Below are 26563 nucleotides of genomic sequence, written 5' to 3'. Positions count from 1 at the left end.
GACTCTATAAAGAACCACGTTCTCAGAGAAGTACCTAACTTTGGTCAGAATGGAGAAAGGATGAGGGGTTACTCTCTAGGGTACGTTGTGGCTGTTCTTCTCCCCCATCTCCGCTTCACCCCCCACCCCCAAGTCCTTGGGGCTCTAGCCTGAGTCACCCTGTTGCTTCAGGGTATGAGTCACTGGCTCAACTCTGAAATTGTTGACCCAGATTTTAGGTTCCCAGCAAATATTTACAGCTGTAGCTGGAGTAACATCCCACAGCCCCCGGGCTGGAATCAGCCCAGCGTTCCTGCTGGCCTGGACTTTATGGCTGCTTTTCTGTGCAAAAACTGAGTGAGGCCTCTGATTGGGAAGGGAACACGGCTCTGTTGAACAGACTCCATTTGAAAACAGGATGCCATGATCTATGGATCAGACCAGGTATTGTAAAAATGGAGCATCTTGCCTCAAATTGCCCAACCCAGAATGGTAAGGATGAAGTCTGTAGGGAGCCTAGCTTTCTCAGTCGTATTCAGCAAGTGTACCTAGGAAAACAGTGACTAGAATAATTGCAACTATCCATCTGGAGATGTTTTCTCTGATCAGAAGAAAGTTCATTCATCGATGGTCCTGCTTTGCAAGAGGAATGTTGGGCAGATGTTTGGCCTTCAGGGCTTCCCCTTTCTTTTCTTGTGACCCTGATCTTGGGCTACAACTATCTGACCTATATATATCAAGCTGGAAAAGCTTGAAATGCTTTAGGAATAAGAGATGAGAAAAATGTAAGTGTCGATATTATAGGGTATTACAGGATACAGGAATAGTGTCACTGTATCTATCATCTCGCTCTGCTTATTGCAGGATCTCCAGGAGTGACTTGCAACGTTTTCTAGAACTGCCCAACTACAGGGCCAATGTAAATATAATAACAATAGGCTTCAGATCTCTCCAAAACACCACTGAACAAAATTGGTATTTATTTCTCTGTGTACAGGATTTATTTGTGCTTCTGTCCAATTGTGTGACTAAGATCACACAATTTGGACAGAAGCAGTAATGTTTTGAATATGATCACACAATTTCTGGTTTTAGTGGTTTAAGGTCACAAATTTCACCCCATGTGATCCTTAATTGTAAAGCATGTAAGAGTTTGTTGTGTCTTGGGATAAGTTAACAAAAAGCTTGTGTTGAGGAAACCCCCAAAACTGAATGAATGCTGAAAAGTTTAAAAACTTTTAACCTTAGGAACAAAGCTGGAGTGTGCTTTCAGAAAGTGATATCAAAAATGTTGATTGATGGAAGCATCTAAAAAGCACTACAGGGTAAAAAGATGTGGCCAACTGAGAGGCTGATAGCGATAATCTTGGTGATCTCTGGATCAGTCTCTGAAGCTCAGCATGGCTGAGTGGTGCCAGGTGCTTCAGCCCTCTGCTTGCCTTCTGGCAGATGTTCCACCCAGAGGAAACACAGAAGCACAGTAGTGTTTCTGAGTAAAGAGGAGCATTGCATAGCTTTCATTCCCCTGCTTTCTTAAATCCTGTGTCCCAACATGCCTGGATTCCCCGGGGGCCTTTCTTGGTCTGCAAGGCTGAATACTAATTAACGTTCCATTTCTTCTGCTGAATCCAAGCATTCGGGGAGCCCTTCAGAAAAAGCACACTTATTCCCTACCCCTCTTCAAAACTTTGGTATGCATATCCTACTGCAGGCACACTGTGAATATCAGTTCTGCTGCCCTGATGGCCTTGTAGCTGTAGCTGTCACCCTCTGCAGTCTGTGAAATCTCCATTAATACATAGCCCGAAGCTGAAATCTGTGCTCGTGAATACAACTCAATGTCCTATCTCTGCCCTGGAACTCAATCACTACTGTCCAGCTGAGTGTCTGGGAAGCATTTATACCACATTAGCCTTACTGAGCAAAGGAAGAGCCTCGGGTCAAGTTGGGCCATCGAAGCATCTAGGTCAGGGTTCTCTGCACAGAAGAAATAGATGTCCTGGATTGAGACTCTTGCACATAAAACACAATCTCCCCATTGTGGGAAGACTGGGAGGACTGGGAGAGCGCTGCTCTGGGCGTATATGCATCTTCAGAGCAAAAAAAAAAAAAATGAGCCTCTGAATTTATTGTGGAGGGCTCCGGATAAGTCAACACTCTGAGAATTGTTATTCAATGGTAAATAGGAAAAATCTGTGTCCTGCCAGATCTTGCTGAAATATCAAAGCCAGTCCTTCAATTCGGAGGAATGTTATGAAGTGGGGGTAGGGATGGGTGGAGGTCAGGGACTGTTTTGAGCATGGTTGCATATGCGATGGAAGAGAGAGAGAGCGGGGCAAAGGAATAAAGAAGGAAGAGAAATTTAGAATTTGAAAGGTCTTGTATAGATTAAACGTGGGATAGTTTTTTCAGTGATTGAGGGGTTTATCCCAGAATCTGGTTTTTGAGGCCATGGCATACAGACATGAGATATTTTAGTAAAGGGCTAAATGCAGTGGTGGGATTCAAATAATTTAACAACCGGTTCCCTGTCCTAATGATTTCTTCCAACAACCAGTTCACCAAACTGCTCAGAAAGTTAACAACTGGTTCTCACAAAGTGGTGCGAACTGGTTGAATCTCACCACTGGCTAAATGCATTTTGGAATATAACAAAAAGAAATGCGAAAGGTAAGCGGAGAGGAGGATGAAGGAGAAGAAAAAAACCTTCACACACAAACTCATGAATCTGGATTCTGGGGATGCCATGATCTATGGATCAGATCTACCAAATGGTAGAACACTCAAGGCCTTGGAGCAGCCTTAAGGCCTCCCTTCACCCAAGAGGTTCTCTTCATACCGAAAGGGAGAAGGGAGGCTTGCAATGGGCCACAATGACTTCCCTGCAGCCCTACAGCACAGGCAGTCCTCAACTTACAAGAGTTTGTTTAGTGACCATTCAAAATTACAAAGCCGAGGTGGCGCAGTGGTTAAATGCAGCACTGCTGGCTACTGCTAGATCAGCAGTTCAGCGGTTCAAATCTCACCGGCTCAGGGTTGACTCAGCCTTCCATCCTTCCGAGGTGGGTAAAATGAGGACCCAGATTGTTGGGGGCAATATGCTGACTCTCTGTAAACCGCTTAGAGAGGCCTGAAAGGCCTATGAAGCGGTATATAAGTCTACTGCTATTACAGTGGCACTGAAAAGAGTAACTTACAGCCTTTGCATCATCACCATGATCATGTGATCAAAATTTGGCAACCGGTTCCTATTTATTATTGTTACTGTTTTCCCATGGTCATGTGATCCCTTTTGGCCACCCTTGACAAGCAAACTCAGTGGGGAAGCCAGATCCCCCTAACCACCCAGTGTGACTGACTTATTGACTGCAGCGATTCCCTTAACTGAGGCAAGAGAGGTCGTAAAATGGGGCAAAGCTCACCTAACAAACCCCTCACTCCACAACAGAAACGCTGGGCTCAGCTGTGGTCGTAAATCGAGGACTACCTGCACTCTGTTGAGCGGAGTATCCCTTCCGCCGCCAGAGTCGCACCATAGAAGTTAAGCCGACCCAGCGCGCGTGCGGGACCTTGACCCTGGACTGCGTGCGGGGCCTGCATGCTACCGTGGGGGTATCGGATCCGGGAAAAGTCGGAACCCGGACTTCCAGAACAGGCCCGCTTCTCCATCGTCACAAGTTCGCCCCAGTCCAGGCACTGGGAAGGGGGGGGGGGATCGGCGGGGCCCGTTCCCGTTCCGGGAAGCCTCTTCACCGCTTGCCCGCGGCTGCCTGAGCGACTTGCCTGAGCGTGCGAGGAGGGGAGGGGGGGGAGGGGGGGGAGGAGCAGGGCGGGGCCAGGCGGCTCTGTCGGCTCGCGCTGGCTGCCCTCCCCCCCCCGCTAGATTTTGAGGGAGAGAGAGAGCGCAAGAGAGAGAGGCAGAGCCCAGGCGCGGATTGAGGATGGCGGCGAGCCCCGCGGGACTGAGGGGCCACCTGGTCTGCTTCCTGGCCCTCCTGTTGCGAGAACTTCCCCGGGCGAGGGCAGGTAACGCCGGCTGGTGTCCGAAGAGGGGGCAGCTCGGGGGAAGGTGTGCTCTGGGACGGGGGCGACGGTCAAGCGCCCTCCAGGCAGCGCCTAGGCACAGAGGGCGGAGGCTTAGCGGACTAAACAAACAAACAGCCGCGGTTCCTTTGGCAGCCCAGATTTTTCTTTTTTTGGGGGGGGGGGGAGGCGAGGGGTCCTGCTGCTGCTGCTTAGGAGCGCTTCTCAAACCTCGTGAGCGACCTCGCTTGGTATTTCCCCTCTCCCAGCCCGACCAGCACCTGCTCTCCACAGGTAAAGCGCAAAGGAGCCTTCCCAACTTCGTTCCCACAAGAAGTTGAGCGCAGGAATAAAACCGAATCTCTCCAAGTCTCCAAGAGTCCTCTTTTTTCCCCCAAGAGGCGACTGGACTTTCTGGTTTTTCTTCGAAGACGTTTCGCTTCTCAGAAGCTTCTTGGATGAGGAGCGAAACGTCTTCGAAGGAAAACCAGAAAGTCCAGTCGCCTCTTGGGGAAAAAAAAAGCAACTTTGGGACAACCATGATCTGGATGACTGAGCAGCTCCATAGACACGAACCTCTCCCAAGGTTAACATCAGCACAGCCCGGCTTGTCAGCCGAATGTATCTGCAGAGAGAAACGGGGTCGGAAAGAAGGGATTGAAAGCTTTTATTCTTCCCGAAGCGACGGAGTGGAGGGTTTTTGGAGTTGCTCTCACAAAATCATTGTGAGCCAAAAAGTAGCTTCATCTTCTCTCGGGGGGATGTTTCACACGTCCGTGGGGCTTGTTTAGGACAAGGAAGGAGGCGCCATCTGCTTTAGGAGCTCCCACGCTCGACTATGCGCACCTTTTGCAGGCTTCTGTTCCCTCCATCCCCTTCAAATAAGGCTCTGTTGCTTGGTGATAACGGGTGATCAAAAGAGCGACAGGAGACTACAAATAAAATCTTTTAAAGTCAGAGATATTGTTTATTAAAAGCCTAATAGTTTTTTTAAACAACTAAAGCTACTGCGATTAAAGGATATTATTCTTAACCCGAATGCCTCTGGGAGCAGCTGGGAGCAATCACTGACTTTCAGTTTTAACACCGCCTCCCCATTTTTTTTAAGAAGACGTTTTCTGGGAAGTGGGCATAAGGAGCATTTAAAGACAAATAAAATGTACTGTATCTCTTGTTGCAGTGATATTTGTTATTCATTTACAAAGTTATGTGGCACATTGATTAATTGGCCAGGTTAAATTATAATGTAAACAATGTGTTGTCCTAAGATTGCAGTATCTCAATTTGCCAATGTCTACGCCATAAGATCACATATTGAAACGTTAGCATATGTTATTCAGTCTGTGATAGATTTCCCCTTAACAGTGAATAAAAGAAATGGCAGTAGTCTATTATAAATAAAAAGTTGTCATCATGCATATGCTTGTGTGTTTGTGATGGGTGAGATAGCTTGCAATTCTTTGCCTATACTGAAGGCTAAAATGAGTCCTCTGTGTGGTTTATCCTGTTCCTGACACCAACTTATCTGTCATGTCATTTTTCTAAAATTTTCTGTTCATCTCAGTCAATTGTCATAGATTATTTTGATACTATTTTGATACTATTGATCTCAAGATGTTATGTTGCAGATCCTGGTTTTAAAAAGCAGCCCCAGATTAAAACTTCCCCAAAACTATTTCTCAGAAGAAGGCAACTTCAGATAAAACCGTTTCAGAAAAAAAAGGTGTCTGAATTAACAATTACATATTTATTTACTCAGAAGCGGAAACATCTTGGATAAAGTGTTAGATATGTCAGGCACATATGTCCACAGAAATTTAAAGATTCCTTTTATAAGGAGCTTTTATAGAATGGTACTGCTTCCCCACACCATATTTCTAATCAACCTTCAGGAAGATTGCTGTGAGCCATAGGTTTAAAGGGTGTTTTTACATTATATTGTTTCCGAGCTACTGGCTCTTACAGTCTTATTTGTGGCACTTTAAAGACATACTTAAAATTGCTGTTTGTGCAGAAATATGCCTTGGAGAACTGTAAATGGATGTCTTTCTTGCAGAATTTTATTGGAAGGAATAATGCTCCAAAACTTCCAGTTCTCCAAATAAAGTCTTGCAATTGACTACTGTAACTTAAGAGTGTTCTGGTCTTAGAAATCTAAGAATCTTGGGAAAAGGGCATGGTTGGTTGAAATGCCAATACAGCATGCCTTTTCCCTGACATTCTTCATTTAATTTTTTTGTACTTCCAGCAAAAGTAAAATTTCCTTCTGATGAAGATCACATACCAATGATTGCCTGGGCACATTTTGTAGCTTATTTGGCAAGTGTAGAAGTTGTTTGCCTTAGTTGTCTTTACTTTCTTTACCTCCAAGTCCGGTTCCACCACAAAACTGTGGTAGACTAAAGCGCGGTGACAAAACCGCACCGTCAAAACCGCGCGACAACAGCACGCCGACAACAGCGCACCGACAAGCGCGCTGTAACATAACCCTAAAAATAACCCTAAACCTAACGCTGAACCTACCCTAAACCTAACCCTAAACTTTACCTTAAGTTAAATCGCGCTTCTGTCGGCGCGCTGTTGTCGGCGCGCTGTTGTCGGTGCGCTTTTGACATCGCGGTTTTAGCGCCGCGGTGTTGTCGGCACGCTTTTGACGTTCGCGGTTATGTCGTGCCACGCCAAGTCCTGACCCCCACACCATCCAATTACTAATCAGGGCTGACCCGATTTAGCCTCTGAAATCAGCAAGAATGCTGGCTAAATGCTATCTTCTCCAGAACCAGTACCTCCATGGTTACTGAACCTGCTAAGTTCTTAAATACAGGTAGCTTGTTAAAAGTTCCCCCCAAACCTTCTGTTTCATTGCTTTTGTGGGTGTCCTTTTGACTGTGTAAGGATTTACACACAGACAGCTGAATTGGTTGACTTTCCATATTAAACTGTATTCTAGCAGAGTGACTGTTTTTGCCTATTATACAAATTGGCATTGTTTGTTGAACTTTGAAGAATAAAATTTATTGCTGGATACCTTTAGTGGACTACAACCCACTTCATCTGGAATTTATTATTCTATCACTTTCTAGTACTTAATTTTCCTCCTCCTCCTGTCTCTATTTTTGGACTACCTTATCCTCTATGAAGCCTTCCTCATCTAGTGGAAGGGGAACAAAATCATGCCCTTCTTCCTGGTCACTTGCTATTACAAGCAAGGCAGGTATTGGTAGTTACTAGCAGCAGAATCTTCTTGACCCGGAAGAAGTGTAGGATGTTGTGCCCCTTGATGTGGCTCTTCAGGCTTCAAGTCCTCAGTGACAGCTGAGGTGGCGCAGTGGTTAAATGCAGCACTGCAGGCTACTTCAGCTGACTGCAGTTCTGCAGTTCGGCTGTTCAAATCTCACCGGCTCAGGGTTGACAGCCTTCCATCCTTCCGAGGTGGGTAAAATGAGAACCCGGATTGTTGTTGGGGGCAATATGCCGACTCTGTAAACCGCTTAGAGAGGGCTGAAAGCCCTATGAAGCGGTATATAAGTCTAACTGCTATTGCTATTGCTATTGCTAGTGAGTCCAAAGCATCATTGCCATCTCCCTGGGGTTTTGATCCAGCATTGCTTCTCAGCCATTTATTCATGCCAGACATTTAGGCATATTTTCTGGATGAGGAATGATTATGGGTGGGAACTGAGCTGCCAGTCTTTAATCCTTAATCAACTTCTGTATTAAATTCCGACTAAGGAAATCTGAGAGGGGATCTTTGCCATGAATCAGAAGCAAATAGTGGCTGAGTTCTTGTCCAGAAGTGTTGCTGTTCATTGCATAAAGAACTCCAAGGAGATAAAAGGAGATGCCTGATGACAGCAGCAAGCTGGGAATCCAGTTTGATGGGACAATTATGCTGATACAGTTCTACTAAAGCTGGATATAGCATCTTATAGAATGCCCCCCAACCTCCATCCTCAGGCTTCGGCTGTTCCCTGGAAGCATCAGCTTAAATCTGTATTGTTTACAATGGCATCTGAAGAAAGGTCATAGGGGAATTGTTATCCTGCCTTCTTAGTTTTAATCCGCAGCTTAAATTCTGTTGTAACTCTAGCCTTCTGTAAATTTATTTTAATTCATTGTTGTTTTTTTCCCCTCCTCCTTAAATGTGGTATCTGCTTTTCTTTCTTTCTTTCTGAGTTGTGTTTTTCTCTATTCCCACATCAGCTGCTTTGTTTGGAGAAGCAGGGAGGAATCTTAGTTTCAGCAAAATACAGTAAATTGGTAACAGGGAACAAAGTTCTAAAAATCGTATACTCTTCCTTAGATCGTACTTCCAGGTGGCTGATGAGAAGGCTTGCACACAAGGGAAGTATAAAAGCTAGGGTTTTTTTTGTAGCTACCCTTGAAACTATGGTAAATAATCTTACTGAGCGTCCCGATGAAATACCTGAAGAGAACAATTTAAAAATCTATACATGTATATATGTGTGTGCGCTTCAATTTCAATATAATTTTAGTGTACTTATATCCACTGGATCTTGTTTCAAATACCGTATTTTTCAAGAGTATAAGACACACCTTCCCCCCAAAAAAGAGGGTGAAAATCTGGGTGCGTCTTATACACTGAATACAGCATTCTTGGCCTCCTGGAACCCTTAACAAAAATGGACATATAGAGGCTTTGGAAGGCCTGCAAAGTGCTCCTGGGGGCTGGGGAGGACAAAAACAAGCCTCCCCCAGCTCCCAAGAACACTCTACAAGCCTCCCAAAGCCTATCCATGCCCTGTTTTAGCAAGAAACAGGCCCATTTTTCACAAAAAATGGACCGTTTTTTGCTCCCCCCCAGCCCCCAGGAGCACTATACAAGCTTCCTAAAGGCTATGCATGCCCTGTTTTTAGTAAATAACGGGCCCATTTTCATGAAAAATGGGCTGTTTTTTGCTCATTCGCCCCCCAGCCCCGAGGAGCACTTGGCAGGCCTCTCAAACACTGCATGTCCCGTTTTTCACAAAAAATGAGGTATGCAGAGGGTTTGGGAGGCATGCAGAGTGCAAAAACCTTTTTTTAAAAAATTACCTCTTCAAAATCTTGGTGCGACTTATACTCCAGTGCATCTTATACTCAAAAAAATACACTAAGTATCAAATAAGATTGAAAAAAAATATGCTGTATTGTTACAATGGCCTTCAAGAATGAATGCCTCCTGTTATGGGTGCTTCTTTCCATGATGCTACTTAAGGATTCTCTCTTATGTTATTTCTTTTTTTTTTAAAAAAAACATCTTGTCTGGTTGGCCTATGTTAGTAACTCAGAAGCATTGACAATAAAATGCTAGCGAGGGGTAGATAATCTACAACTTCCATGAACTCTGACAAGCCTGGACTGTTTTGGATATTCAGTCTCTTCATTAAAATCTTGTGATCAGGGAACTACAAAAATGCAATCAAAGAAATGTGCACATTTTAACCTCTTCTTCCCATTGCTGCTTCAGCTCTTCCCAAGTTTTTTTTTATTGCCTACTGTCTATGCACACACCCATTCACAATGGGACATTCCTGGCAGGAGTGGTTTTCAGGGAAGCTAGCAAAGCAATGTCAACAATAAAAATAGTTTGATTTGAAAACAAATGAAATAGGGAGAGATGCCAACTCAGGATCCCTGGTCGCTGTCATTCTCTAATGTATTGCTTTCCCTTTCTCTCAGGATTTAAAAGGATTGTACCTTGCCAGCTGTTCCTTTCTTTAATCCAAAATTATCCAATCCTGGATCAGGCGCAAAACAATGGTTCCAGAAGAAAACATAGGATTAAGGGACAAACTGCCTCTGAGCATGTATTCAGCCCAGGAATTGTTTTTCAGCTCTGGAGCTGAAAATCAAATGTTATTGTAATACTTATAGATTCATTTATATCCTGTTTTCTGCATCACATATCTTGATGAAAAACTCTGGAAAGCTTAAATTCTCCTTTATATAGTTTCTTTCCATCATGCTACTCAAGAACTGTCTCTTATGTTGTTTCTTATTTTTCAAACATTTTGCCATGTTTCATTTTCAGCTGCGAATAAACAAGGAATATATTCCTTATTGAGAAGAAAATACATATATTTTCCTTGTGGACCAGATTGTGTTTGCTTGACATGTATTGCTTCTATTTTATGTTGAGCTTTTTGATTTCAACAATTAGATTTAGAAGGAAGGACCAGGTTCTTTGTTGTTCAGATCACCCGAGCCTGCAAATCATTATAACAAATCAGCCTCTTCTGTCTCTCCATCCCTGTTTTAATACATGAACTTCCCCATTATGCTTGCTAAAAGTGGGGATCTCATCCTGTAATAATTGTCTGGGTGGGAAGAAGCAGTGGGAGATGAAGAATGACTATCATGTCATTAAAGTTTTGGATAGCTTGGTCCTAATCAGAATGGGGCAATCCCTCACCCGCTGGTGTTAATACCACTTTATAATGCCCTGGTAAGGCCACACTCTGAATACTGCATTCAGTTTTGGTCACCACAATGTAAGAAAGATGTGGAGACTCTGAAGAGAGTGCAGAGAAGAGCAACAAAGATGATTAGGGGACTGGAGACTAAAACATATGAAGAACAATTGCAGGAACTGGGTATTACGTCTAGTGTAATGAAAAGGACTAGGGGAGACATGATAGCAGTGTTCCAATATCTCAGGGGTTGCCACAAAGAAGATAGAGTCAAACTATTCTCCAAAGCACCTGAGGGCAGGACAAGAAGCAATGGGTGGAAACTAATCAAGGAGAGAAGCAACTTAGAACTGAGGAGAAATTTCCTGACAATTAGAACAATTAATCATTGGAACCACTTGTCTCCAGAAGTTGGTAATGCTCCAACACTGGATGTTTTTAAGAAGATGTTGGATAACCATTTGTCTGAAGTGGTGTAGTGTTTCCTGCCTAAGCAGGGGGTTGGACAAGAAGACCTCCAAGGTCCCTTCCAACTCATTCTATTCTATTCTACCATTCTTTTTATATTTAACCCAAAGCTAAAAGTATCAGTAGAACAGGGGCCTCAAATGCAGAAGCCCAAGGCAGTTCTTCAACTTCGTTCCAGGTTGCCAGAGACTTGTTCAGGCATGATTGAGAGAAATACAAGGGCCCTTTCAGGCAGATGAACTCTGTGTCTGCACCTGAAATGCCAGAGGGAAAAGAGATGACAGCTACCATGAGATGTGCTTTATGTACATATACGCAAACCCAACATCAAATGATGATCAAAATCAGAGCGCTGTATCTTTATGTGCTGCTCTTTTCTCTTGCTGAGGGATGTCTTTATCATTATTAATTAAGCTAATTGAGTAAAATTTGGTTGAAATGCTCATGGGTTTATATGCTGTGTGAGCATCATAACTTTCACCAACTTAATATTTGGCTGAGCTTTAAGTCCCATCATTCCTAGCCAATATGTTCAATGACATATAGGAATTGCAGACCAAGAAATAGAGGGCATCAATTTAATGAAGAGTGATTACACAAACACTCTGCAGTAAGTAACCAGTTCTCTGGAGTTCAATTCTGGAGCTCTCAGGTGTAACAGAAAAAAAAATTACCTCTCCCAAAGCAGGGGACAAAATCTACTGTTTCAAACCATACAGATCATTGACATGATTTAGCAATTTGCATCATTATTTAATTGATGTTTTTATATCCTTTGTGTCCATTGGTTCAAATAATATAAAAGCGTAATTTAGTTACATTTGGATTTAATGACACCGCCCCCAATGATCTGTTAAGTGTAGGGTTTAATGTATAGAGGTCTAAAGGGATGACAGTCCATGTTCAGATATCACAATCCACCTGTTCAAAAAAGCTGTGCAAGGATGATTTACTCTAGTGAACTAGAACACTTCTGGCATGGGGTTGGGATGGGAGAGGACAGAGGATACATTGTCTTAGGTAACTTCAAAGATAGCTAAAAACCCTCACCCATCATCCACAGGATATCTTTTTAATTACACATTCCAATTTCAGGGAAGCATTATATTAAGCACTGAGATTTGGAAACAATCAAAGCCTTTCAGTGCAATTTATATGTTTGTGTATGTAGGCTATTTTATATTTACTTGCCTGAATGTTGCAATCAGATTTTGTATGGCCATCTGTTCCAATTAGGGTACATACTCTCACCCACATTCCTTTTTAAAAAAAACTATGATCTATTTGTGGAGAAATAATGTGTCAATATGGTGAGCTCATCTGTTCAGAATGAATTAGGTGATAACAATATCTGATTTAAGATTTACAGAATGCAGTGTCTGTTCCCTCCAACATAAAAATGCAGATTGATTCAATTGCCTAATTTTTTAAAAAGATGCATGATAATGTTATTGTGGTAACTTTCTTTTTGGTTCACTGTATGTATTTGTTTTTTGGTTCTCTATAACTAATTCTTTATGAAAGCAAAAAAAAAGTATTGTTCTTGCAACTCATCAGTTACTAATACTGGACTCCTAAGCAAAGAATCTGTTTTCCACAAATGTTGCCTCTAAGAAGGGACTGAACTAATCTTTCATATGATTGTTGCTAATCCACATGGATTAGCAGGATTATTGGGGAGGGGGAAAGGAGTTACTATATTTCCTTAATATTTATTTTACAAAATGGTTGTAATTCGCTTTCATGTGCACAAGAATTGACAACACATGGAACATGAAGTACCACCCGTTCAATTTTTGCAAACCTCTGGATCTCCCAAGATTACACTATTAAAATTTGCTATCAAATCGTATTGGACAATGTTAGTATAATTTCCCATTGATTTTAAATGGGTATTAAAGGAAAATAAGTGCACTAATGCAGTGTGTGCATTAATACAGTAAAACTTTAAAATCCCATTCATAAACCCTGAAGGGGAATGCTGAAATACCCCCCCCCCAACAACACACACATACATCCTTTTCTTCTCCGCTTGTGACTTCATAGCATCAGTGTTCTACTCACTCCCGTTTTTGGCAGCCAATTTAAAAAAATGCAGCCTCTGATTGCAAGCAAAAAAGATTGCTTGCCTTTGGTTAAGTTTACAATATATTAAAAACAATAAAATAGCATTGACAGCAATTACAAATCGAACAGCAACAAACTAGCATTTAACAGTGAAAGCAATGAAAAGGAAAGGTTGTTGCCAAATATAATTTCCTAAAAAGCCTGGGAGAATTAAAAACACTCCCACTCACTAAAATTTTGCTTCAGAAAGATTTTCCCAAGACAATCACAATAGGATAGAGTTAATGAAGAGAAAGTTTTTTTTAAAAAAAATAGCAGGGGAGGGCACTGTTCTTGCTTTTTAGAAGAAACTCTTTAAAAGATTTTAAAAATCTGGTTAGTGGTCCAGTGTTATCATTGGAGTCCTGGGGTTAAAATTTTCAGTTTGTTCAGTTTTTAAGGACTTCAGTTTTTATATTGTGGGGGTTTTTTTTAGAAATACTTTATTGTGCAATCTCTATCTCTCTCTGTGAGTGTGTGCAAAAGATTATTTTATCAAGCATTAACATTTTGACAATACGATCCTGAAGAGCTCTCGGGAGCTATAAGAAGGGGCTGAAAGCCAGGAAAATTCATTCTACGGATTTTCTGCTTTAGATGATATCACCTTTGTAACACAACATAGTTGATAGAACCACTTTCCTATATTACGTGTGGAAAGTTGAAAGAAAGTGCAAAGTAGCTACTCAGTAAAGTGCTTTGTGTTCTGGGAGCTGTGCAGATTTTACTCCCTGCAATTTCAGTGTGAATTCAGTTTATCTCATCAAGGTGCCTTATATTGCTTTAGAGTTGCATCTGGCAGTTGCATTGCAAACAAATAAACAGATGAGGCTCCTGCTCACATATTGAATGTGCACAGAATCTTCTTCGGACTCATGGACCTGTTGGTGGAAGCAGTCCGATCAGGCAAAATAAAAAAATCCAATCATTTTTTCTTCAGAAGTTGGGGAAGAGACCTTTGCATAGGTCCTTTGTATAATAGACAAAGTTTCTGATATGTAATATTGCATAGTAATGATATGTAATGTTATCTAATAGGAATTATTCTGGAGGCTCACCAATTGTATTGGAAAGCATTAGCAAAGAACTGTACAGCAATGGAGAAGCAGCCGTTAGGGGCTTAGATTCATTAATTTACATATATGCAGTGCAAATTAAAATAGGAATGTTATTACACTTCAACTCTGAGATCATTGTGACTCATGGAAAGAAATCTGGAAGCCTTCAAATGTGTATAAAAGGAATTTGATGTAGAATTTAACATCTTGAATATGTGTGTTTTCAATTAAAGAAAGCAAATTTCTAGCTGTTCTGATCGTAAAGAAAAGTTTGCAAATACATAGGCAGCATTTCCTAAAGGCTCCAAAACTGGGGAGGGAGGGAGGGAGGGAGGAGAGAGAGAGAGAGAAGAGAAGAGAAGAGAAGAGAAGAGAAGAGAAGAGAAGAGAAGAGAAGAGAAGAGAAGAGAAGAGATGGGATTCTGGTGAGATTGATTGATTGTGCCCTCAAGTTTTTTTTTATTTCCTAGTGACCACATAGGTACATTTATTTCATCTCTGGGAAATCAAAGTTCATTTCATTTCTGAGCTCTGATGTAGTTTCTTTGCTATAAGCAGACTATGTTTTCTCAGTCTGTCTTGTGACATCTGTAAATGACAGTCATAGTAGTAGTAGGGATTCTATGCATGCAAGGTATTATGAAACAATAAGGATTTACAGCCAACTTTTCCTTCAAAGAACTCAGGATGCTGCATGATTAACCTTGTTTCTCTTTAATCTAGCAACAACCCTTTTAAGTCAGGCTGAGGAGTAATTGCTTGGTCCAAGGCCAAGATTATTCTGTGAGGAAATTTTAAGTGTGCTTTCCCTAGTCCTATTAGTGCAACTCTTTATGCCACAATATTATTGTTTTGGTTTGCTTTGTTTCTGCTAGGAGAAGTGTTTTGGCCCTTCAGCATGACTTTCATTAGAGGATATGTATTTGTTTCACATTTGCAAGCCTCTTATGTCTGGAGCGTTCCTCAAATTTTGACAACTGCAGAAAATTAACTTCTCTCCAAAAATCTTTAAAATGTTTTAGGCCTTGTTGTTGGCAGAAGACTTGTCTGAAATATCAGATGAGATTTAATCTGAGCAGGGTTCTTTTGAAGGAGCAAATTATTAAGTACTCAGTTCATTAACATTTCCTTTACCATCACCTATTAGCACTGTTTTCCTGGCTCTTTTCATCATCCAGCTGTTTCCTCTTCTCCTTCTATTTTCTTTTAATTGTTACCAACATTTCAGTCATTTGGAAAAGAGACGAAATATACATTAGGAAAAATGTAAGGTAGTACATTGCATGATTGACTCCTTTTTTCCCTTCCTTTACCCCCTCTTCCTCTTCTTTCTTGGAATATATTTCTGTGTTTGTTTTGGTTCGTTGTATATAAAGCTGTGGTCAAGAACAAGGGATGGGCAAGTAGCTTGGAATCAAAAATTTACACAGCTGTTTGCCTTATGTTATTTGGCCTAATTCTAGGATAGCTATTACTAATAAACATGCCTTCAGCTGCAACTTTCTCTGAATATGAAGTAATTAGGACATCAAGCCATATGTTCTAGCTGCATTTTCATGCCACATGGGATAACAAGGCAGGCATATCCTGGTAAATCAGAATGTAAACTTAGCATGGCAATATCATCGCTGGCGTAAACTGCTCAGATCACTGACTCAAGATGTTGTTGTTGTTAGTTGCAAAGTCATGTCTGACCCATGGTAACCTCATGGACAATGTTCGTCCAGGCCTTCCTGTCCTTTACCATTCCCCAGAGTCCATTTAAGCTCATGCCTACTGCTTTGGTGACTCCATCCAGCCACCTCATTCTCTGCTGTCCCTTTCTTCTTTTGCCCTCAATCTTTCCCAGCATTAGGTTCTTCTCCAGTGAGTCCTTCCTTCTCATTTGGTGGCCAAAGTATTTGAGTTTCTTCTTCAAGATCTGGCCTTCTAAAGAGCAGTCAGGGTTGATCTCCTCTAGGACTGACCGGTTTGATGATGACCTGTGCATAAATGTTTGGACTGAGGGCTAGACTCAGCATTAGATAACATCTGTCAGGCGTGAAAGACCAGGTCCACATGTGAAGGTCTAATTAAACTGATTTATTGCTAAAACCTGTATGCATAGGAATTTCCTCAACTAACAGACCAACTTGGAGCATCAATAGAAGTCAGGTTGGACTTAGCTCACTTGTGGCTATGTAAGAATTATAGGCTGATCCCTCTTTTAACTCTGCTACAGGTTCTACTACTCCTTCTCCTACGACATCTCAGTTATGAACTCCAGAAGATTAATAGGTCAGACAAAATGCAATTTAATATAAAGCTTAAATATGTTTGAAACAAATATAATTATTTGCTGTATATTTAATGCATTTTTGCTTTAATCACATTAAAAATACAATTTATTGATGACTTTTGTGAGGCTGTGGAGGCTAAAGTTAGATTGAGGGAAGATTAAAACGTAATTATGCTCTTCTTTGTAACAGCAGATTTTTTTTTAAAAAAATGGCATACTAGAAAGTTCAGGGGACTGAATTTGGAATATCTAATCTGTAAAATATATGCTGTGCAATATTTTCTTCCAATTATCTACCACTTGAAATTAAGTCATGAAGTGATCTGAATATAAAGCTCTGGTGGAAGTAAAACACATTTTGTAGTTCTAGGACATGGTGAAATATTTTGTATTTGAAAAATGCTAATGTGACTTTCATACTTTATCACACTGAAATACCTGCCTATGTTGTGCTTCCAAGCATCTGCAGAAAACAAATCAGCTTTCTCTGTCACTATTCCACCTGCTCCAGATTTAGTAATGATTCCCGTGGGCTGCACTGCAAATGGTTCAGCACCATGGACAGGTCACCTGGGAGGTCACCTGTACTTCGGGGATCATAATTCAATGCTGTATAACAATAGGTGGTGCTTTCAGTTTTGACATCATTGGCTCAGGGTTGTCCTGGAATTTCTTATTTACAGCTAGGAATGGAAAATCCAGATTTTGGCAGGTAGTGTCGATGAGTCAAGGGTGACATACTCCCAGCTGTGAACATCTGGCAGGCAAGTGGTTTGGCTAGAGCTCTATGGCCCATACATCCGGTGGCGGAAGGCCTGACTGCCTGGCTGCTTTTTCCTGCTTCCTTTTCAATAAACCAGTTGCTATCCTGACTGGCAGTCAGTATCCTAATAGTCCCTGAAGCAAAGCAATTGACATTCCTTGCCTGGGCCAGGAATCTGCTAAGAAAAATAATCTATATGCTGAACATTAATTTTATAAGCTGAATTTTGTTTTAAGTGCCTGCAAGCTCTATTCCGTTTTTATATTTGACTTTTGCTTCTTGGAAGAGGAATTAGGAGAGGTGATTTGAGGCTTAATGCAACTCAAAAGAGACAGCAACCTTTCTTCCACATTTACCTACCTGGCTTGACAGCCAAGTATGGCTCTTTTCATTTTGGACTCCAAGCAGAAACCAATTATTCTGTATAAAAAGGAAACAAGAAGAGATTCTACTATTGTACTATTACACATTGGATATTTATTTTTGCTATTTTTAAAAAAATAAAAATAAAGCTGGACAAAATAAAGTACCAATAGCTCCAATTGTAAAAATGGTCAAAAGCAGATTGGGGCACTCAAAGAGCTTTCCATAAAATCCGTTTCTCCCTGTCCCTTTCCTTCTTTTACCCAAGTACATTCATTTTAATAAAGTCTCCCTAAAGCCATTTGTGTATATGTTAAAAGAGATAGTTATGCAAGAATGATCCTCTTCCTTTGGCTTTTCACAGAGGAAGCTTAAATTATGCTGGCCATATAAACTAGCACCACCCAGGAGTAAACAGGTTTACCAATGAGAAGGAGGCTCTATCTTGAAGCATGGTTTTCATTACTGCTTTTGTTTTGCCCTCCATTCTTCTGAACCAGCACATTCAGTTCTCAAGAATGAGACCTTGACTTTATGGGGTGGGACTTGGGCCTGGCTCAACCTGGGTCAGAACAGGTCAAGTCTGGAACCTAAAAGCAGCCAGAGACCACCCACGGTGCATTTTTCCAAGTCATTTGTGGCTCAGCATTTCCTACTCTGCTGCCCCCAAGCCAAAGCTTTGTGAATAAATCTCTCCTGCTCTTTTTTCCAGCCTTTCTGTTTGGGCCCATATGCTGTTACTTTAGCCCAGCCCCTTCTCCCTCCTCCATCATTTAGCCAACATCAAGGTCAAGCTACAGATGGTACCAAAAGATTTGTGATTAGATCTTACAATAAAGATCTCTCCCCCCCCCCATTCAAGCGCACATGCTCACACACTTAGCACAGCACTGAGTACAGTGGAGAGGAAATAGTGCTATTCTTCCTCTCCCATATACACACATCCCTTTCCTGATTAAGTTCTGTTCCTCCTGTTGCCCCACAGAAGGGATATGATAGGCACTGAGATCTTATTTTCCTTTTTCTGGTCAGTTCTGATAGCAGCCTTGTGGAACAAATGTGATGAAGGAAATGACAATGTTATGTTTCTCTGTGTGTGCAATTAAATCACCTTTCTCTTCGGCCATGGTCCTGATCTAAATTTTCCATTTTCCAGTGGCTGTTTTTCAGCTTTTTTCTCCCCTCATTTAATTGTCTGGAGAGTTCATTAATTTCCTGTGGTACACAACTCCAATTGAAATCTTCATTGGGCAGCAGAGAGAATTCTTTTCTATTTTGTCTTCCATTTCATGTCGCATCTAATGGCTACTTAGTTCTCCCCGCTTCTGAGGAATCCCCTTGTGATGAGTTTTTTTGTACTTCTGCAAATCTGAATAGCCTTCCGTACTGTGTATACTATATATTTTGCTAGTTTGGGTAATTCAGGCTTAACGCTCAGATAATTCACTCTGTGTTGAATTTGTCTTTTTGCCCTTCTTTCAGTGATCTCAGATTTGCATTGGCATGCTTAATTCCTCACTGATGAAAATACAGCATTTACCTAGTGCCAGAATGTGATGCTTGGTTTCTTGAATCCACACCAAGTATAATTTCTGGCTCTCTAGCAATTCCCATAATTTTGAGGATATAGTATACCTCTGCAAAGGACTGTATTTTGAATGTATGCTTCTTGCATCTCAATTTAATAGGGCTGTGAGATAGCAAAAATTCCACGCATGCAGAAAATTGCTGCAGTCACAATAGATAATAGTGGGCTCAATGAACAGATTCTGAGCAGATTGGAGACAACTTTCTATATTCCTAGTAACCATTGCTGTTTTTATTTATGTGGCAATATTTCATCCCCCCCCCCCCCCCAGCATTTCTGTGCATCCTTCTCTCAAGGGCTTTTGTCATATCTTATTTTTTTTTAACAATTCTGCAAGTCAGTTCTTACTGCAGAGAAGTATGTCTTTGTCTTACACTTTCTGCTGATATTACAGTTGTAACACTAACATAGCTTAAAAGTACTTCACATGAATGATCATCCTGATTGTTAGCCATTATATCCTGTCAGCCCTCAATATATTTCCCCAATATATATTTTCAGGATTTGTTACTGTGCCACATATATCTCTTGGTTGCATTAAGTTGTGGGTCTCTTATTAATTGAAAAGAAGCACCATATGCTGCAAACCAATGTATGAGCAGTTACTGGATCTGTACTCTAATCATCCAGAGCAATTCAAACACTATGAATGAAATAATATAATTAAAGTCAGGACTAAATCAGAATAAATTTCATTAACAATTAAAAGCTTAGTGAAAAAAATGGAGCTTGGCCATTTTCTTAAATGCTTTGTAAACGGGGGCTAGACACACATAGACAGTTACGTTCATAGATTGGGGGTCACAAAAGATAAAGACCCAAAGGTGTGTTTTGAAGAGGCAACTGGAATCCAGAAAGTCCAGTTGCCTCTTGAAAAAGCACCTTTGGGACAACCATGGCTTGGATGACTGAGAATCTCCATAGATAAAAGAGAATTCTACATTCTTTTTTTTATTTTTTAGATTGAGACTTAGAATAACTTTATTGTCACTTTGAATGTACACTAATTGGCATATTTTAAAATGAAATTTCATTGCATACAGCTTTCAAAAGGTCACCATCTCCAATATACATTATATAAACATGACAAAATAAACAAACAAACAAACAAATACAAACTTATGTATCTACCTACATATATTATATGACACAGAGAAACAACACAGTCTAGTTCGGGTGTATACATGTACATAGAGAGCAAAATGAATCTTTAGCAAAATATTTTTATTTTTATTTTTTTCATTTTCATACACTCACATATATACTGTGCATAGCCAACACCATACAGCATTAAACAATATTCGCAAGAATTCTACATTCTTGATGTGTGAATTTCTAGCAGCTAGTGTGTGTGTGTGTTTGTGTTTGTGTGTGTGTGTGTGTTTGTGTGTTTAAAAATGCCTTTCTTGTGGATCTAAGTATGTTGAAGTAATCAAGACGAGAAGCAATAGCAATAGCAATAGCAGTAGACTTATATACCGCTTCATAGGGCTTTCAGCCCTCTCTAAGCGGTTTACAGAGAGTCAGCATATTGCCCCCAACAATCTGGGTCCTCATTTTACCCACCTCGGAAGGATGGAAGGCTGAGTCAACCCTGAGCCGATGAGATTTGAACCGCTGAACTGCTGATCTAGCAGTAGCCTGCAGTGCTGCAGTACCATTTGAGAAGTACCAAATATGTGAATTGCCATTAGTATGTTAGACTACTCCAGTTAGAGTCTCCAAGAGATTCAGAGGAACATGTAATTATGCAACTTCCAAATACTGTAAATATGTATATACAAGACAAGATTTTAACATTCTGAAAAAGCATCCATTATCAAGAGTAGATGGAATGGCCAATGACATGTAAAAACAGGAGAAAGAAAGATGCTCTACATTTCATCTTAACTCCACTCCCCACCCCCCATGAGACTGTTAGCTTACTAACCAGTGGATGGGTAGTTGCAGAAAATCAGTATTTACCACACATCAGATTTGATCAATCAAGCCTGATTGCAATGGACTGCAAGTACTGTGAATGGATTGGTCCTTGTGTGGATCTTTTCTTCCTTGTGGAGATGTTCAAATCGTGTACAATAGAACTGCTTATGTATATATGTATATAACAGTGAATTGGTCTGGTGTGTGCTTGATTGCATCTACTGGTTTTCTACTTGACTTCTATATATTTAGAGACTTTTATGTACAACCACTTAGATATGTAAACTAGATAAGTAAACATGAACACACACAAGGAAACAATTGTGCTATCTGTGACTTATAGGTGACATACATTACAGAGCTAAGTTCCTGATGGAGATGGAAACTTGAATGAACTGAGGTCATAGGGAAGGCCACACAGTTGTGTAGTTTATTTAGTATTCTTTCAGCATGCAGTCCATGTCAAAGGCTTCCTAATCTTTGCCCTTCATATACTAACTATTGTTCCAGTTCTCTAAAAGCCTGCTTCCTCAGCTTCTCAATCTGTCAGGCTTCACAGCAGGACACAGCAGGAAATCTCAGCTCTTTGCACACTTTCACCCTTGTTCTGCAATTGGCTTAGCTTTGTGGACAGGTTTCATACACAGTTGTGAAAAATTAAGCTCTTTAGCAAAAATGAAGCTGATGTTTTGACCTCTGCAGTGCAAAGAAGTTTAATAATTTATAACTGTCTATACTCCATAGTTAATATCTAGACTTTTCCTTCCCACCTTTCCAAATTAACGGTTTCCAAGTAATTATCTTGATAGTCTTAAGCAGCTCAGACATATAACTATCTTCTCTACCCTGGGAACAGCTGGTTGATAGCTTGCCAGATTCAGCCATTAAAGAACACAAAGAAGTGCACATTTCTGAAATATTTTTCACCGAACATAAATTGTTGTACATTTGTCTGATATGCAGTAATTACAACAGCCGTTTCTTCTTTTCTGTGTTCTAGAATTGGATTTTTTTAAAAAAAATTTTTAGAATTCCTAACATTCTCAAAAAGCATGTTCAATCTATTCAGGATGAAAACAACTTGGTATTTGTGGTTTCAGTTTCCCACCAGTAATCTCCAAATCTCCTTGTTTAAATGGCGGTGTCTTCTGTTATGTTATTTCTCTTATATGCATTTCCCCCGTCATATGTGACCATTTCTCTCAGGATTTTGGTATACATTTGGATGAGAAATTGTACAATCTTAAGTAAAGAACTCCTACATCACGGCTCTGCAACCTTAAACACTCAAAGAGCCATTTGGACCCATTTCCCACAGAAAAGAAAACATTGGGAGCCACAAAACCTGGGTTGGTGTGGACAACTCAACATCATCCCACCCAGTCACAAGACCCCTCCAGCAATGCCTAGTGAGGTTTTGTGACCGCTGGTGTTCTTTGTGGGAAGTGGGTATCTGTCTGTCTGTCTGTCTGTCTGTCTCTCTCATCTCAGGCCAGATGAGGAGTGACTGGAAAGTGAGGGCAAGGGGTGGGGCCAGCCAGGGTTCAACCAACAGGGGGCCACAGCAGGGGGATGAAAGAGCTGCATGCGGCTCCAGAGCTGCGGGTTGCCGACACCGTCCTATATCTTTAATATGACATCTCCTCAGTGTCAGAAGCTGAAAAATATCCTTTTAAGATTGAAGATGTCCTTGCCACCAGAATCTATAAACACTTGTCTTTCATGACATGTTGCTTCTGTGATCATACATCCTGGAAAGCTAATTTATCCTTTTAGATTTGCTCCTCTTTAGCTTCTGATGTGAAATGTGCAACTCTTGTTGAGATGGAAAATAAATTCTTTTTCACACCCTTTGCTTGGAATACTGTCACATAATACCTCTATCTCCATTTATTTTCCCATTAGTAGAGTCAAACCATATTAAGGATTAATTTGGCATGCATGAAGGATTCAGGCAGAATTCCATTTTGATTTCACTTTGTTGGCTCAAGTAGTGGATTTCTGTGGGAAAGCAATCTGCCTAGTCAAATTTTGGTTAGAAACATCAACATTGTCATTTTTTTCAATATTTTCATGGGTTTGTTTGAACCATCTCTTGCTTCTAAATTGCCCTCTGCATATGTGAATCGTACACAGTCTCTCAAATAATGGCTTCTGTATTCTCAATGCTGAAGAAACAGATGATTTTGCTCATGCCAGGATGCCAGGATCAATGGACATACTCTTAATATAGCATGCCATTTTGCTTTTTATTTCTATTTTTTAGGATATTAGTTGTCTGTCATCTGCTGTTGTGGTATCTGCAAGTTCCTTCTACTCTGTCATCCAAATAATTAATAAAAACTTTGAAGAATACAGGAGGCCCAGGACTAAATTTTATGGCATCTTGCCATGGTGGCACAGTGGTTGGAATGCAGAACTGCAGGCTAATTCTGCTGAATGCTGGCTGCCGGCAGTTTAGCAGTTTGATTCTCACCAGCTCAAGGTTGACTCAGCCTTCCATCCTTCTGAGGCTGGTAAAATGAGGACCCAGATTGTTGGGGGCAATATGCTGACTCTGTAAACCACTTAGAGATGGTTGTAAATCACCGTGAAACGGTATATAAATCTAAGTGTTATTGCCATCTTGTATGAGATAGTCATGGGATACTTTGTCAAATGTTTGCTGAAATAAAGATATATTTGTCTTAATGGAATTTTCAATAAAATAATGGATTTAATGGAGTTTTCAATAAAATAATGAATTTAATCTGGCAAGACCTGTTCTTAACAAATCCCCACAAATTCTGGTAATTACCACACTGTTTTCAAGATGCTTTCAGATTTAGCTCTGATCAATACAGAGTTTCAGCTCACCTTATCTATTTCCCATATTCTGAGTATTAGCATTTTCAAAACGAAGGCCATGAATTTTATGAACTAATGTTCTTCCTGATTTTTCATTAAGGAGAGTAATAGGCTCCATTAGAGAAGCACACACCTCTTTCTTCAGTGCACAAATATTTATTTAAAGTCTTTAGTTCCGGGTTTGCATCTCCAATGCTCATGAAACTTAGCTTAAAGCTTCTTGGTAAAGCTTATCATGGTTCAACAAATACATTTTTCTCCATTGCTGAATCATATATGCTATCATGTAGAGCAGAGGTATCAAACTCAAGGCCTGGGAGCCAGATCTGGCCTGCGGGGTGCTTAGATCTGGCCTGCGGGGCTGACCTGGAAACAGTGAACAACCCGCCCATGGTGCCTCTGCTAGCAAAAATAGAGCCCAGGAGGGCCATGGGAGGCACTCCGTTTTCTCTGGCAGAGGGTTGCAGGAGGTCGTTGCAGCCGAAAACGGAGCTTGGGAGCTCCTTTTCGCTGGCAGAGCACTCGGGGCCCCTACAGGTGCCTCTGATATGAGTGACATTGAGCTGGCCATGTGCACCCTGATCATCCCCCCCACCCCCCAGTTAAACACAACCTTGATGTGGCCCTCAATGAAATCGAGTTTGACACCCCTGATGTAGAGCTTAAAGTTTTCTAAACAATTCCATAAGTGTTTCCCATCAGTATGCATTCTATGACCAGGCAGGGCTCTCACCAATTCTTTCTGTTTGTATGTGACTCCCACAATTTTAGCATAAATGTAATTTAATTTTTATAATAGTTCACTCTTTTTTCAGAACTCCATAGAATTCAGGGCACTTGGTTTTCAGGTCACAGGGCTTTAGCCTTTGGCATTATGACATGAAAGGCCTTGTTTTTCAAATATTAGCATTGTTGGAGCAATTACAGATGTGGTATCTTCAATACACTTTTCAGGTACAAATTGTCCACCATCAGATTAGACCAGGTCAAGAAACAGTCACCATAAAGATTTCGGAAAGTCTACCTAATTGTAGGATATATTAACAAAATCTTTCTCATGCGTTCAACTTTATTGAGGCTGAACAATAATCTCAAGGCCAGAGCTAAATCCCTGCATCAAATATCCATTGTATTGGTAGTTGATTTGAAAGAATCTCCACAGAGATGTGTCCTCCCAAATGAAACCGTGTTCAGAAGACTTGTTTTCAAGCTTCCTGCATCTCTAGATACAGCCATGAGTGTTTCAGTTGGAAGACATCAAAAACCTTCTCAAATAATGTCTATGACAAAGCTATCCACGTTATGCTAAACAATTCCATCACAGTCTAATAAATAATCAAGGTAATGGTTTTTATGCATCGCATTTCTATTGTGAAAATGGCATTAATTTGTCTCTCTTCATCCTGGCAATCCCCTTTCCAGGAAGTGGCGATATCCTCATTCAGGAAAGCCATATTGGAAAAGTCCTCCATGAATAGAAACAATAAGCCCTTTGAGGTAGCCAAGTCAAGAAACCAAAACCATGAGTACAAATATTACATTTATTATAAGATTACAGTAACAGAATCTTGCAAGTTTGAAACCACTTCTCCCCTTGGCTGGCCTTTTCCGAGAACTAAGGAGGGTCCCTTCTGAGACGCTTTTCTCTCCTCCCCATTCCTTCACTCCCATGTGGGCTGATTTATCTCTTGTGTTATCTTTGTCTTGGCTGTGGCTTTTCCTTCTATTTCCCAAGGTTATTCTCACCATTACAGTTGATGATGACAATCTTCAATTCCCACTTAAGCAACCCCAAGGTCAATTTGTTTGCCTCATGGGACAAAGACAAGGCTTACTTGTTTGTAACAGAGGTCACCTAAACTTCAAATCTCCCAACAATCTCTTCCTTTTTTCTAAGAGTCAGTGTCTTTTTGTCCATTATCCTATTAATAAAAGTCATGGTAAAGATCAACAGGAACGCAGCCAATTGCGTTATCATCACATCTTGCTGGACTGAGCAGCTGTGGTTTGCTCTATCATATTTATCAGCCCTCTGCTTTTCTAGTTGACAAAGCCATCATCTTGCAGCACAGAGCATTTAATTCCACATTCTGGATTAAAGTTGAGCAGAAGATTTCCCAAAAATCTATGCCACTAAATAGAACTCCTTTACGGAAGACAGGATGAAACAAGGAGGAATTTAGAGAGGCAATTGCACAGAGCAGAGATTGAAGCAAGCATGAGAAAGAAACTTAAAACTCTGCCTTGAATTTGTTTACTGTGAGACAAACCTGGACAGGCTTTTAAGATTCTCTTAGCAAGCACCAGAACAATAAAGTACTGTTATTGGAATTCCTCCATTGTGTTTTTCTTGACTTAGCCTTCCTCAGAGGGCTGAGAGAAACAACTTTAATCCCATGCAATATTAGATCCATCACAATTTAGCCCTATTTTGCAATCAATATTCTCTTTTTTTTTCTTCATTAGCAATTTTCTGTTAGGTCACTTTATGATCTGCTATGTGAAAGATGGGTGCTTAGATTTATTCTACAGTATGCAGGAAACATTAATCAGTCTATGAACAATCATCACTTTACAGGAGATACCTAAAACGTTCACATTTTCTAGGTTACAGCAGATGAATGACCGTCCATAAATAGGGCAAGATGCAGCCATCAGTTTTATTGGCATGTAAATATTTGGTAAGCAGGATGGGATGGAAGCAGGAAATAAATTGTTTTGGAATAAAAGCCTGCATAAAATAATTTAACCATC

At 40.7% G+C, this 26563-nt stretch overlaps 1 protein-coding gene across 4 annotated transcripts in view; it reads left to right on the top strand.

Annotated features, from left to right (window-relative positions):
- Positions 1-3833: 3833 nt before the first annotated feature.
- The window catches only part of COL5A3 (collagen type V alpha 3 chain), a 130278-nt gene continuing 107548 nt past the window's right edge, over positions 3834-26563 (top strand). For 2 of the 4 annotated variants that reach the window (XM_032210463.1, XM_032210462.1), the window contains exon 1: positions 3837-4005. In XM_032210463.1, coding sequence (XP_032066354.1) covers positions 3921-4005 — 85 coding nt within the window. In that variant the 5' untranslated portion in view covers positions 3837-3920. Of the gene's footprint in view, positions 4006-26563 lie in introns of all 4 variants that reach the window. The other 2 variants (XM_032210466.1, XM_032210465.1) reach the window with 2 other exon arrangements.

Source organism: Thamnophis elegans, chromosome 2 (assembly GCF_009769535.1).
Source record: "Thamnophis elegans isolate rThaEle1 chromosome 2, rThaEle1.pri, whole genome shotgun sequence".
Lineage (NCBI taxonomy): Eukaryota > Metazoa > Chordata > Lepidosauria > Squamata > Colubridae > Thamnophis > Thamnophis elegans.
The sequence above is the reverse complement of the archived record's forward strand: the minus strand, read 5'-3'. Positions and strand labels throughout refer to the sequence as shown.